General features: G+C 54.8%; 2 protein-coding genes across 3 annotated transcripts in view; one reads left to right on the top strand and one right to left on the bottom strand.

Moving 5' to 3' along the window:
• USP24 (ubiquitin specific peptidase 24) overlaps positions 1-3083 on the top strand; it is a 66099-nt gene extending 63016 nt beyond the window's left edge. For both annotated transcript variants that reach the window (XM_075508833.1, XM_075508834.1), the window contains exons 65-67: positions 234-320; positions 656-766; positions 935-3083. In XM_075508833.1, the coding sequence (XP_075364948.1) occupies positions 234-320; positions 656-766; positions 935-997 (261 nt within the window). In that variant the 3' untranslated portion in view covers positions 998-3083. The remainder of the gene's footprint in view (positions 1-233; positions 321-655; positions 767-934) is intronic.
• A 2288-nt stretch (positions 3084-5371) lies between these two features.
• On the bottom strand, positions 5372-10858 carry PCSK9 (proprotein convertase subtilisin/kexin type 9). Its single transcript, XM_075506642.1, has 12 exons — positions 10559-10858; positions 10272-10460; positions 10016-10139; positions 9673-9806; positions 8895-9036; positions 8595-8791; positions 8258-8441; positions 7770-7940; positions 7350-7498; positions 7071-7236; positions 6633-6814; positions 5372-6351 (listed from the first exon to the last, which is right to left on the bottom strand). The coding sequence occupies exons 1-12, from the start codon at positions 10724-10726 to the stop codon at positions 6184-6186; spliced, it is 1974 nt and encodes a 657-aa protein (XP_075362757.1). The 5' UTR covers positions 10727-10858; the 3' UTR covers positions 5372-6183.
• Positions 10859-12235: the final 1377 nt, after the last annotated feature.

Genomic DNA, 12235 nt, shown 5'->3' with positions numbered 1-12235 from the left:
ACAGTTACCAAATAAAGGGAGTTGGTTGCTGGTTTTCGGCTAAGGGGCGATAGTCTCTCTGACTGTTCTGGTTGCATTAAAAGTGCATGCTTGTCTATGCCCCAGAGCTCCAGCCAAAGGATTCAGGAAGCTTGTTCCAGACTTGTTAGTTCACCTGCCGTCACAAGTGGATGTGAGTTTTTACATGTAAAACTCATATGGCAATTTCATGGCTTTCTTGGCTTTTTATGCAGATGTCTGAACATTATTGGGCTCCACAGAGTAATGTATCCAATGAAACATCAACGGCAAAAACCTTCCAGCGCACTATTTCAGCACAGGTATGTGTCACAGTCTTGGGAGATGATGTTAAACTTGTATTATTTCCTTTTTTGCTTTTCAGTTAGCATCTCTGGTTTTAGCAACTCTAGCATATTCCAGTGCACTTAAGACCATTCTTCCTTTAGAAGCCCAGATCCTATGGTGGTTCCTCAAAAAACTAACCCTTAAATGATGTTAGTCAATACCTCACAATTACCTGTGGTGACTCAACTATCTCGCTACAGCAGCTATATTGTTTCAGAATCAACTTTAAAAAAAATAATAATAATAATAATGATTGAGATGAAGGTATCACCATAGGCCCTGACGCTCTCTTGGACTGTTTCCAACTCAGGACACGCTGGCCTATGCCACAGCCTTGCTGAATGAGAAAGATCAGTCTGGAAGCAGTAACGGGTCAGAAAGTAGTCCAGCCAACGAGAACGGAGAGAGACATCTGCAGCAGGTAACAATAAAATAAGGGCATGCCTATCTTCTGTTGTGTTGCTCTGTTAGACAGCTTGTTCCTGGGGCCCGGGTCAGAACCATCACTGAATGTAGACACAATAATTATGCGCCTTACAAAAATAACGTGCCATATCTTTCTCTCCCCATCCCTTGTGTGTATTGAAAGGGCTCAGAGTCTCCTATGATGATTGGTGAGCCTAAAAGTGACCTTGATGATGTTGACCCGTAGAGGATACCTATGAACACAAAAACAGATCAACTCAAACATTTAATGCCCGGTACCTACTGAAACTGGAGTCCTGTTGCTTATGCCGTTAGAAGAGTCTGGAAGAGAAGTGGCTTTATAGGATCGGAGGCAATGCTGGAGGAGGTTGTTTCCCTGAAAGCTAAAAGCATTTTTTAGCCATGAAGGCTTCAGATCAATAAATGCTCTAGAAAACTGCATCTTCACCTGCAGTAGCTTATGACAGTCCAGACACCAAAAACAGTTTGTCAAGAAGATTTTATCAAATACACAAACGCTAGTGGTTGAATTTTTATGTGAACATTAAATGAGTGAATGTAAAACTGTTGCTTTTCTGTGATGCTGCAAAAAAATTCTTTTGGTTTTTATACAGGAAAAAAAACAGACTGCCCTTATGTATGGAGGGCAAATTTTTAATCTTTCTGATAATATTGAATAGGAATATTCAAATTTCTGTAAAGATGTGTGATGACTTACATTTCATTGTAAAATATTAGTTAAAGAATGGGTTTACATAAGGACTTCTGTATTTAATATGTCTCCCTGCTAATTTGTAAAGCTCTTTATGAGAAGGATCAGCAAGATTGCTCTGTAAGGAGGGTGATTCCTTACAGAATGGTTTGGTCAAGGAGCTCTGGAATGGGTTGTCTTTTCTGGTACCCTTCTGAAAACCACAGACAACTGGGAGGGGCAATAAAAGAAAAGCTTTGTTCTCTAGGTATGCAAGTGTTTATTATTAAAGGATGTTGGTGAATTAAAAAAAAAAAGTTAATGAGTAGTTTAAAAGAAAAAAGCACTTTAAGATGGAATTCTGTTGCAGTTTTACTCATTAAATTTTTTTAACCTTTGGAGACATATTGAATAAAATGTAGTCTCAATCATGTGATCTGCAATCACTTGCTTATGCTTTGAAATTACTGAGAAAGTTGGTATTGGTTGTATATGATGAATAATTCCTTGAGTTGGGGACACTGTTGTGCAGATTTTATAGCAATTTTAACACGGGGAAAGAATGATTTGGCTTTGTTTGTATTTTCACTTGACCAGGCAACGTTTAAAATATCACAGCTCTTTTGATTTGCTCATAAACAACTGGAAACCAGTTGGGATGATTTGAGCACAGTTTTGTTTTCCATGTCAAGTGCAGTTCAGTGATTTCTGGCTCTGGATACTAGCTTCTTTTGTGCCAACTAACTCTTCATCTTTTGTACATTTTGCGTTTGTCACATTTTCTGCACTGCTTTTTGCCTTTATTTATGGATTCTGCCTTACTTTAAAAAAAATTATATAAACAAACATGCACAGAAATGGGGGACATCTTAAGGAGTGCCTGGGTACCTCCAGAACAGATAAATTTGCCAAGTTAAAGGCACAACCAGCCAAAAAGTGCCTTTTTTTTCTTTTTACATACTGTTGCCGAAACAAGAAGCAGCAGACAGCTTTTCACTGTTGTGCACTAATATTGAAATTAACCAGTCATTTCACTGTTGGAAGTAAACATCCGATCTGATTTCAGCTGTACAGCTTTATAACTTGTTGTGGGTTAAGAGAGCCGTTGTCATAAATTGCGCGTGCAAAGACGTAAGGGTGGCATTGTAGTGAATCTCTCACTTTATTTTCCAAACAATGTTTTCATAGACACATGGCAGAGTTAGCATTTTATAAGTGTTTCTGATAATGTGCTGGGACATTTTAAATGTGATGTTTTAAATTAATTTTGAATAAATCATCATTTCTTACGGATACCCCTTCTTCCTTCCCCCATCCCTAATACTTTGTTAATGGGTCATAAATCATCATGAGAAGTCAGTACGCAGCGGTGATGGTGACGGAAGAAGCTGGTAATGTTCCTATGGGTTGGCACCACTTGTCACTTCAGGTTCCTGTTATTTCCTATGGAAACGACGTCCTCGATTACCGCAGGCCCAGAGAAGCATTGATAAGAGAATTGCATCAGCATGGCTCATCACCACTGTATACTTGAAACCAATACAAACTTTTTCATGGTTCTGCTCACGCTTGTACAAAGTCAATGGTTATAATTTGCAATAAGATAATACTTGGTCAATTATTTTTGTTTCCAGCTGCTGTCATTTGAACCTGCTGAAGATTATTTTTTGGAAAACAGAGTTCAACAAAACTAGTTTTTGTGTAAATTGTGATGCATTTCTATGTTGTAATTTTTACTGCCAATCTTTTTGGATGAAAATGTTTTTATACAGCTTACAAAATGTTCAGTGAGGAGCAGCCGCAGCCTGCCTGTGAGCATTCGGGGAGATATTGTCTGATTAATACATAGACATTTGGCACTGGAAAAATAGGCAGTCTTGATGAACAGTCTTGGGATTCCTGGTCAATGGAATAAAGTTATTCCTTTCACAGAAAACTAGTGTAATCTTTAGACTACACATACACTGCTACGCTGTTGTCTTGTTGATCCTCTTATCTTGAAACTTTTTAGGCCAGTCCTGCAGATGATAAGCTCCGAGAGGTTACCCTGATTGCCATTTTGGCTCCTGTCCAGAGTAAATCAAAGCAGCTGAACGGCCATCGGAGCTGTGCCGCTGTGTATCCTTATGCCACAGCATGTTCTGGTGCGCTGTCAGATTCGTATCTGTGTGCAGTTTCTTCTCCTCACCTCCTTAGCAGAATGATTTACCCTGCCTACGCTTGCAGTCATGGATTAGACCGGCTTTTGGGTGACAGAGAGCAAGATTTGCAGGCGATCTGGACTTGAATTAATACTGCCTTTCCTGTCGGTGCGAGGTGCAGAAAGCTGGACGTGCAACAGTGCCGTGGTGCTGGTATTTCCCTGCTCAGCTGTCTGCTACCTTCATAAGCAGAACTAGGAGCTACAGACAAGGCTGCCGTCCCGGCTCTGCCTGCCTTTGTCCTCTGTCCTAAGGACAAAGACTCTTATATTTCAAGCATGACCCAGCCTGTGCTCTCCACTGGCAGTGCCAGTCCTGGGAGCGTGCACTGGGTATTGCAAACAGTGCGTCGCAGCGTACCTGGGATCAACGCTGCTTTCTCCTGAATGAGAGGCTTTTCTGCCTACCCACATACAAGATACTAAGCGAGGGCTAATCTTTTAATATTGTTTCCTTCCACCAGGCTTATGCACGCTTGAACTAAGCCGTGAAAGCTGTATCTGGCTTAGTGTGCGTGGAACGTGCTCACGCCTTCTGCTGGGAGCCGGCAGGTGAGCAGCAGCAGGATCTTCCCCTCTCAGCAGGGAAGTCAGCAGAGGAGAAATATCCGATGCACGTTTTGAGAGGTTACAGCCTCATCCGTCTACTGGAAAATTACCAACCGTGTCAAAGCTGTTCAGGAGCTCTTAGGCTAGCATCCCTTTTTCTTTTCCCCCTCTTTGTGCAAAATTCAGATTACATACCATGTATAGAATTACAGCCTGTAATTTTATCAGCTGTAATTACATGTTTAGATTAGGGTTGGGCTTTTGCCATCTTTAGGTAACAAGTTAGGAACAGTTTAAACCTTTCAAAGGGGTGCTTCCTACTGGGTCTCTATCTTCTCTTGCCCATTAAAGCTGGAGTAACGGATCTGTAAGGGGCTTTTTGATGGGGCAAAACTCCCAACCCAGAATAGCCCAAAGTTTGACAGGTTAACCTGTTGCTTGTGGTATCAAGCTTTATTTTTTCATCTGTCCTCAAGTAACACCACACAAATTATATATTGTAGTACCAGGAGGCTGCTAATCACCCAAAAAAAAGTGAGACCCAGCTTTGGTGGCTTCTGGTACTTCTCAGCCTTCCTCTGCTGCTGCGCATCTCTGAGCATCTATGCTTTACCTTCTTCCTGGGGCTTCAGCGTTTATCAAGTGAAGCCCCGCGCTACTAGAAACAGCAGCAAAAATCACAAGGGCGCGTTCCCCAAAGCTGGATGATGGTTTGTTTCCGTACCTGGAAGCTCTTGTCCTACACCACTGTTTTAAAAACAAACTTCTGTTCTCGCGTGCGCGCGGGACGACGGGACTCAGCCCCTGGTCTCTGCGCCAGTCCCAGAGCTCAGGCCAGCCGTGGGCAAGGGCAGGGTGCCCGCGCTGACCGCTGAGGGTGCCAGCGGGCGTCCAGGGGCACCTCCTGCCAGAGGCAGGGATCGGAGCCCGAGGCGGTGGCCTGTGGCTGGCTCGCTAACGGAGCGGAGCTCGTTTGGGGGAGCAGCATCCCTGCCGGGCGGGTGCCAGCTCCCCCTTCCCGACTGGTTCCCTGTAGGGATGTACATGAAGCCAGACGATGGATCATATCTATTGAGCACGGGTCTATGAATTTTATTTTAAAAAGACATTTATAAAATGTTTATTTATAACATTTCAAATAAATATTTAAGGTACAAATGTAAAAACCAAGGTACTATGAAAGCTTTTCCTTATTTTTTTTTTTTTAAAGGAATTACAGCCAGTTCTACGTGTCTTGGGAAGCCCTGAAAGGGAAACTGTTAAAGCAGTGCGGAACACCAGCACATCATTAACTTTGACTTAACGACAAAAAAACACTAACAAAGCAGTAGCTGACTCTGTAGCAATGCAGATTAAAATCTATTTAAACAAGCAGACTGTTTAAACTAGAGCCCTTACACTTGACTAAAAAGTAAAGAAGTCTCCTAGGTACGTGAGTAGACAATTATAAAACTATTCAAAAATGGCTAAACTACGATTTCCCAGGTGCTAAGCAGCATTAGCTGACATCTAATGAGCAACTAACCAGGGAAGAAAGGAGCAATCCTCACCACGGTATTTTTTTTTTTAAAAGCGGTGGTTTTGTCATATGCTGGGTGACAACACGAACAAACAGCCTCAGGACGGCTCACACAGTCACAGTATTTATAGAAAGACCCGGCGCGTGGTGGGGAAAGCATGCCTGGATGGCTCCTGCGATGGGGCAGGGCTGCAGCTGCGCGGGGGCTGCTTGGAGAGCTCTTGCAGAGCCCCCGGCTCTCGGCCCCGCTGCGTGCGAGATGGTGCCACCGCCACGGCAGCCCAAGCGCGGAGGTCGTCAGCAGCCGCACGTCGGAGCGTGGACCACGCTGGGAGCGGCAGCTCAGCCCTGGGAAGGTACCGAGCCAGGGACGCGGCGGTCCAGCAAAGCACCCATCTCTGCTACGCCGGGCACGCCAGGCCAGGGCAGCCGCGTCTCCGGCTCAGCCCGTCCCTACTGCCGGCTCCGGCAGCAAATGGCAATGACCGCAGCCGTGCTGCTGCCAGGGATGCTGGCTGCCACGCAGGTATCATCCACGGCGTAGGCTCCCATGGTGCCGGGGCTCTGGGAATGGGCGTTGCAGCCCGTCAGCGTCCAGCCGTCGTCACAGGACACCGTCACCTAACGGGGGAGAAGAGGTCATCCTCCACGGGTCAGCAAAGGGGCAGGGGTCTGCCCGTCCCCGGGGCTCAGGGTGATGTGGCCAGTGTCACGCTGAGCCACGGGACCCCAGCTAGGGGGGCTGTCCCCTTACAGGCAGGCAACTGGGGACCCCAGTGAAGGCTGGGGTTGGGGCGGCCGCAATGAGATGCTGGAGCCAGCCTGACCCCGCCATCAGGGTGGCAGAGGGACAAGCAGAGGTGAGGACAACACCATGGCGGAGGAGCGTGCACCATCCCTACCTTCTCCGCGGAGCCCAGGGACATGTGCTCCTTCACCCGGCACTCGAGGCCGGCGGCAGGGCAGCACAAGGCGTGTGCCATCACCTCCGTCCTGACGGCGCAGTGGCTGGGCCCGCTCCCCGGTCCCACGACGGGTCTGCCGCTGTCACCCAGCGCCGCGGTGGGGGAGTGGAAACTGCACCCTGCCGAGGGGAGAGGGGCTGTTGGCACGGGGGGGCCGCAGCAGCATCCCAGTGCACACGCAGGTGCTAAGGGATGTCCCTGCTCAGCCCTGAGCCTTCCCTGCCTCCACGCACGCAGCACGTGCCCCCCTTCCCTGTCAGCTCAGCATTCACACCCACCCTTTTACCCCCAGGTCCCAGAGTTTTTCTGGAAGAAACACCCTCGGCCATCAGCGTGTTGGCTCAAGGCTCTGTAACCCGCCGTGTCGGGCATTACCGGTCAGCACGTGGTCCCGCGGGGAGCAGCCGGCCCCCTCGGCTGCCGGGGAGCTGGCGTTGATCCGGCACTCGGCCCTGGGCCACGTGCAGCACCTGGCGATGGCGTAGACGCCCTGGCCCCGGAAAGCATTGTGGGCCACGCACTGCTTCTGCCCGTCCTTGTCCTGCGGCCGGGGCAGCACGGCATCACTGGGGGTGATCGGGGGTCTGGGGACACCCCTCCGAGGCCGGCGGGCACCCCAGGGGCAGTCGTCCTGTCTCCGCACGCCCTGCTCACCTCCATGTGCTCCCCCAGCCGCCTGCCGCTACGGGAGAAGCTGGAGCAGCTGAGCATCTCCTCGGCGCTGGCGCAGCGAGCCACGGCCGTGGCGTGCCGGGTGAGCCCCGAGCGCGCCGACCACACCGAGCGGCAGTAGAGCTGCTCGTCTGCAACGGGGCAGTTGGCGTCAGCAGCAGGGTGGACACCCACAGCGGCACCCAGAGCCCACGACACGGGCCAGGCTGCCAACAAGGGCTGGCAGATCTCCCCCCTCCCCTCTGCCACGCTCAGGCTCAGCCATCACCGGCACAGCTCGTGGGAGGGAGAGAGGGAGGGAGGGACATGCCCTGCCGACGCACCGTGCTTTCACCCAGGCGTTTCTTTCCCTGGTGAGAGCAGAGCTCTGCCGGGCACCCAGCAGGCAGCCGAAGTCTTTACCTGCGCCCAGCCGGGTGGGCAGCCCAGCCACGCTGTTGGGTGTCTGGAGCCGCTGCTCCTCAGGGAACCACGCCATGTCCATGACGTTCTTGGTGGCAAAGTGCAGGAGGCGCTGCCGGAGCTCGGCGAGGCTCAGCTGGGGCTCAGCGCTGAGCAGCATGGCAGCGATGCCTGCCAAGAGCCCAGGGGGGCCACGGTGAGAACCAGGGGCCACGCAGCCGCCTACGCACGACTGCCCCGAGCAACGCAACTTCAGAGAGACAGGAGAAAGAATCACTGCAGCCCATCATCCACACGCACGGGATGCGGGAGCTCTGTCCAGGCTGCAGCACCCAAATGTGCCAAAACCGTGGCACTGTGGCACGCAAAAATGTCCCCAGCACAGGCAGCCCCGGTGCCCTGTACCTGCAGGGACACGTGCCCAGCGCCAGCACCACTCAGGGCAAGCGGAGAGCCAGCCCTGCCCGCCACCCCGCAGCCCAGCTCGCCTGCCACATGCGCGGCTGCCTGCGACGTCCCGCTCTGCGTTGTGAAGCACGTGCTGCAGTCGCTGGAGGCGCCGATGATGTCATCCCCCGGGGCGAACAGGTCCACGCAGCGGCCAAAGTTGGTGCCCAGGGTGCCGATGGAGGCGGGCTGGTCCTCACTGTTGGTGGCACCGACCGTGATGACCTGCCAAGGCGGTGACGGAGGGGGACGTGAGCGGGACACGATGCGCAGCCCCAGCCCGCTCAGCCGACTTGGTGCTGGAGCGGATGAGCCTAGGGAGGTAGCAGCACGACCCCCCACATCCTCACACCCCAGGGAGTTCCCCCCAGCCCGTACCTCCGGCTCGGACGCTGGCGAGTACAGGCAGGCATCGTCCTTGTAGTTACCAGCAGCCGTGACCACCACCACCCCCATCTGCACCATCCGCCGACAGCCGGCGTTCAGCACACGGCTGTAGGCGCCGGCGAAGGGCAGCAGCACCACCAGCGGCGCGTGGGGACGAGCCTCCAGCGTTGCCTTGATAAACTCCAGGCCTGGGGGCGATGAGAGGAGAAACAGGGCACTCTCGCAGGACAGGGACGAGGCGGGGGGCTCCGGGAGGGAGCGCGCTCCTCTCCAGGGCGTGGGGTGACTCACCGATGAGGGTCCCGCTGAGGGTGCCCTTCCCCTGGCAGTTCAGCACGCGGAGGCTGCGGATGTTGGCGCCCGTGGCCACGCCGGCGTCGCGCCCGCTCAGCACCCCGGCCATGTGGGTCCCGTGGCTGTCGCACTTGCTGGCCTGGCACAGGCACCCCGGTTTTATGCCCCGGCCCATTGCATCAAAGCAGGTTTGCAACACGGCAGCGTGCTCCCCATCCCACCCCACCCCACCCCTTGTGCTTTGCACCAGCTAAATCCCGCTGCAGAATAAATCTTCGAAAATATTTTGGGGTTGGGGGGAAGATAAAAAAATCATCCTGTGCGGAAGGAGAAAAGCTGGCAGAAAGGACGGGGGATGCAGCCAGCCTTCCCTGGGGCTGTGCTAGCACTGGGCTCCCCTACGCACGCAGCGATGCAAAGCCATGCAAGGCAGCGCTAGCACCCACCGCAGGGTGCAGGCAGCCTTCGTGGCCCCGCCTGTTGGGTGGACCTCGATTCCCTCTTGCAACAGCACCTTGACACGCACCCGTGCCCCCCCAGCCTGCTTTCCCCAGAAAGGAGCCCTGCCCCGCTCAGCCACAGCCCCAAACAGACCACGCTGAGGGTCCCAACAACCCCCAGGACCACAGCTCCCGTTGCTGCGCGTCCTGCCCAGCATTTTGCCACGAGCCAAGTGACTCTCCTGTCCTGGCGAGCCCCACAAGCCCGTTCAGAGCTTGGTGGGTGCGGGGGGATGCTCTTGCCAGGCTGCAGCATGCAGCACCTCGGGGCTCACCTGCCTGTGGAAGCGGGTGCCGTCCTCCTCCGGGACGCTCTCGAAGTCGGTCACGAGCACCCTGCCCTCAATCTCCCGGTGGGTGCTCTGCACGCTGGTGTCCAGCAGGTAAATCTCCACCAGGTCACCTTTATCTACCAGGGATGCAGCCGGGGTGGGGGAGGGAAGGCAACCGCCGCCACCGTCAGCCCAGGCCACCTGGGAAGCTCCCAAAATGCAGCTCCAGACCCGCAGCACCGCGGGGCAGGGGGATATCCCCATCCCCTCGAGATCAGGAGAGGGGACGGGGCCACCGACCCTTCCCCGGAGCCCCGTGGTCCTCCCCCCGCGCCCCAGCGCTTACTGGGAGGGCTGTAGGCGCCCGAGCTGGGCTGCGGCGGCACGATCCTGCCCAGGTTCCAGGGGATGCTCTGGGCAAAGACGTAGGCGTCCTCCTCGACGTACTCCACGTGCGGCAGCTTCAGCGCCTGCGGGGAGGAGAGGCCCGGTGCCCGGCGCGGTGGCAAAGCTTCCGTTCCCCCCCCGAGGCCGGGGCTGCCACCCCCCGCCCCCCACAGCCCACCCCCGCCGCGCTGGGGCCCGTCCCGCGCCCCACGTACCGTGTCCAGCACGTCGCTGCTCATCTTCACCAGGAAGGCGGGCAGGAGGTGGAAGACGTGCAGCAGCTCCGTCAGGTATCCCCGCCGCGCCGCCCGGGCCTGCAGCCGCCGCGCCGCGCCTCGCACCTCGGCCCGGCCGCCGCCCGCCCGCAGCACCACCAGGTAGCGCCCGGGCAGCCGCCACGACGCCTGCGGGGACGCGAGGGCCGGCGGGCTCGGGTCGGGGCGGGGGGGGACGCGCACGGGTGGCCGGCCCCGCCGCCCCCGCTCCGCCCCGCGCTCCTCACCTTGGCGGCACGGTGGAAGGCGGCGGGCCCCGACGGGGCGGCCCCGCCGGCGGGGGCCTCCTCCTCGGCCGCCCCCAGGGCCAGCACCAGCTCCTCCGCCAGCTCCGCCGCCGCCCGCGCCAGCACCAGCGCCAGCACCAGCGCCAGCGCCAGCGCCCGCGGGGCCATGCCGGCCCCCGGCCCCCGACGGGGAGCGCGGGGAGGCTGGGGGGCCGCCGAGCCCCCTCGGCACGGCGCGGCCCGGAGCGCCGAGCCGCTGCGCGCCCGCGGAGCAGCCGGAGCGCGCCCGCGGAGCCCCCGAGCCGGAGCGCGGCGGCGGCGGCGGCGGCGGCTTTGCCCGGCGCGGCGGGGCGGGGATCACGCCACCGCCGCCGGCCCCATCGGCCCACCCGGGCGGGTTAACCATTAACGGGGCCGCGGCCGGGAAGGGGCCGCGGGTCGGCAGCCGCGCGGGGAAGCGGCTCTCGCGGCAGCGCGGAGAGAGGAGGGGAGCGGGCAGCGCTGCCCGCCCCGGCCCCTGCCCGCCCGTGAGCGCGGGGTCCCCGCGCGTCTGAGGGAGCTGTGGCACCCAGCAGGCAGCCGCGCCAGGGCTGGTTCCAGAAGGGGCTGAAAGCACTTGCGAGCCTCTTGCTGGCTTACTTCGGGGAGAAATTTCCGGGAAAGCCTCTAATCCTGTCGAGGCGTTTTTACACAGCCGTCGCACGCCGCCAGTACTGTTTTTCCGGGATACGGTCGGTGCTTTCCCGTGGCTCTCCCCGCTGCCTTCCACCTCTCCCCTCCCGCAGCGCCGGGCTCCCACGCTGCCCCGGCGCCCCGGTGACCTTCGGCAAAGCCCTTCCCTGCTCCCCGCTTTTGAGGGAAGTAGGGATTTGGGGCTTTTCACTGGCTATTTATAAGCTCCTCAGAGCTTATATGTTTTATATGGATGCATGTGTTTTAAATGGATGCCTATGGCTTATAATGATGTGTATGGTTTGTAAGGGTGTATATGTTTTATATGGATGTGCATGGTTTATAATGATGCGTATGGTTTACAGGGATGTATATGTTTTATATGGATGCGTATGGCTTATAATGATGTGTATGGTTTATAAGGATATATAGGTTTTATATGGATGCGTATGGCTTATAATGATGTGCATGGTTTATAAGGATATATAGGTTTTATATGGATGTGTATGGTTTATAGGGATGTATATGTTTGTTTTATATGGATGCGTATGGTTTATAATGATGTGTATGGTTTATATGGATGTATAGGTTTTATATGGATGTGTATGGCTTATAATGATGTGCATGGTTTATAGGGATGTATATGTTTTATATAGGTGTGTATGGTTTATATGGATGCCTATGGCTTATAATGATGTGTATGGTTTATAGGGATGTATATGTTTTATAGAGATGTGTATGGTTTATATGGACGCATATATGTTATTTTTAATGAGACCTCGAGTGGGTGCCTGCCCCCTGGTTTGGGTAACTGGGGGGACGCCAGACCCCACTTGCCACCCACTCTCTGCCGCAGCGAGCTGACACGGCCAGGGTCTGGTGTCCAGCAGGCTCCTCACAGGGACAAGTCTCGCTCCTGATTTTTGGCCCAGCTAAATCAGCGCCGCTAAGTCCTCCTGCAGCACGGAGCTGACGCTTCGGGACACCCACCTTAGGGCAGCTGAG

This window comes from Mycteria americana, chromosome 7, assembly GCF_035582795.1.
Source record: "Mycteria americana isolate JAX WOST 10 ecotype Jacksonville Zoo and Gardens chromosome 7, USCA_MyAme_1.0, whole genome shotgun sequence".
NCBI lineage: Eukaryota > Metazoa > Chordata > Aves > Ciconiiformes > Ciconiidae > Mycteria > Mycteria americana.
Note: the sequence above shows the minus strand (reverse complement) of the source record. Positions and strands in the feature narration are given on the sequence as shown.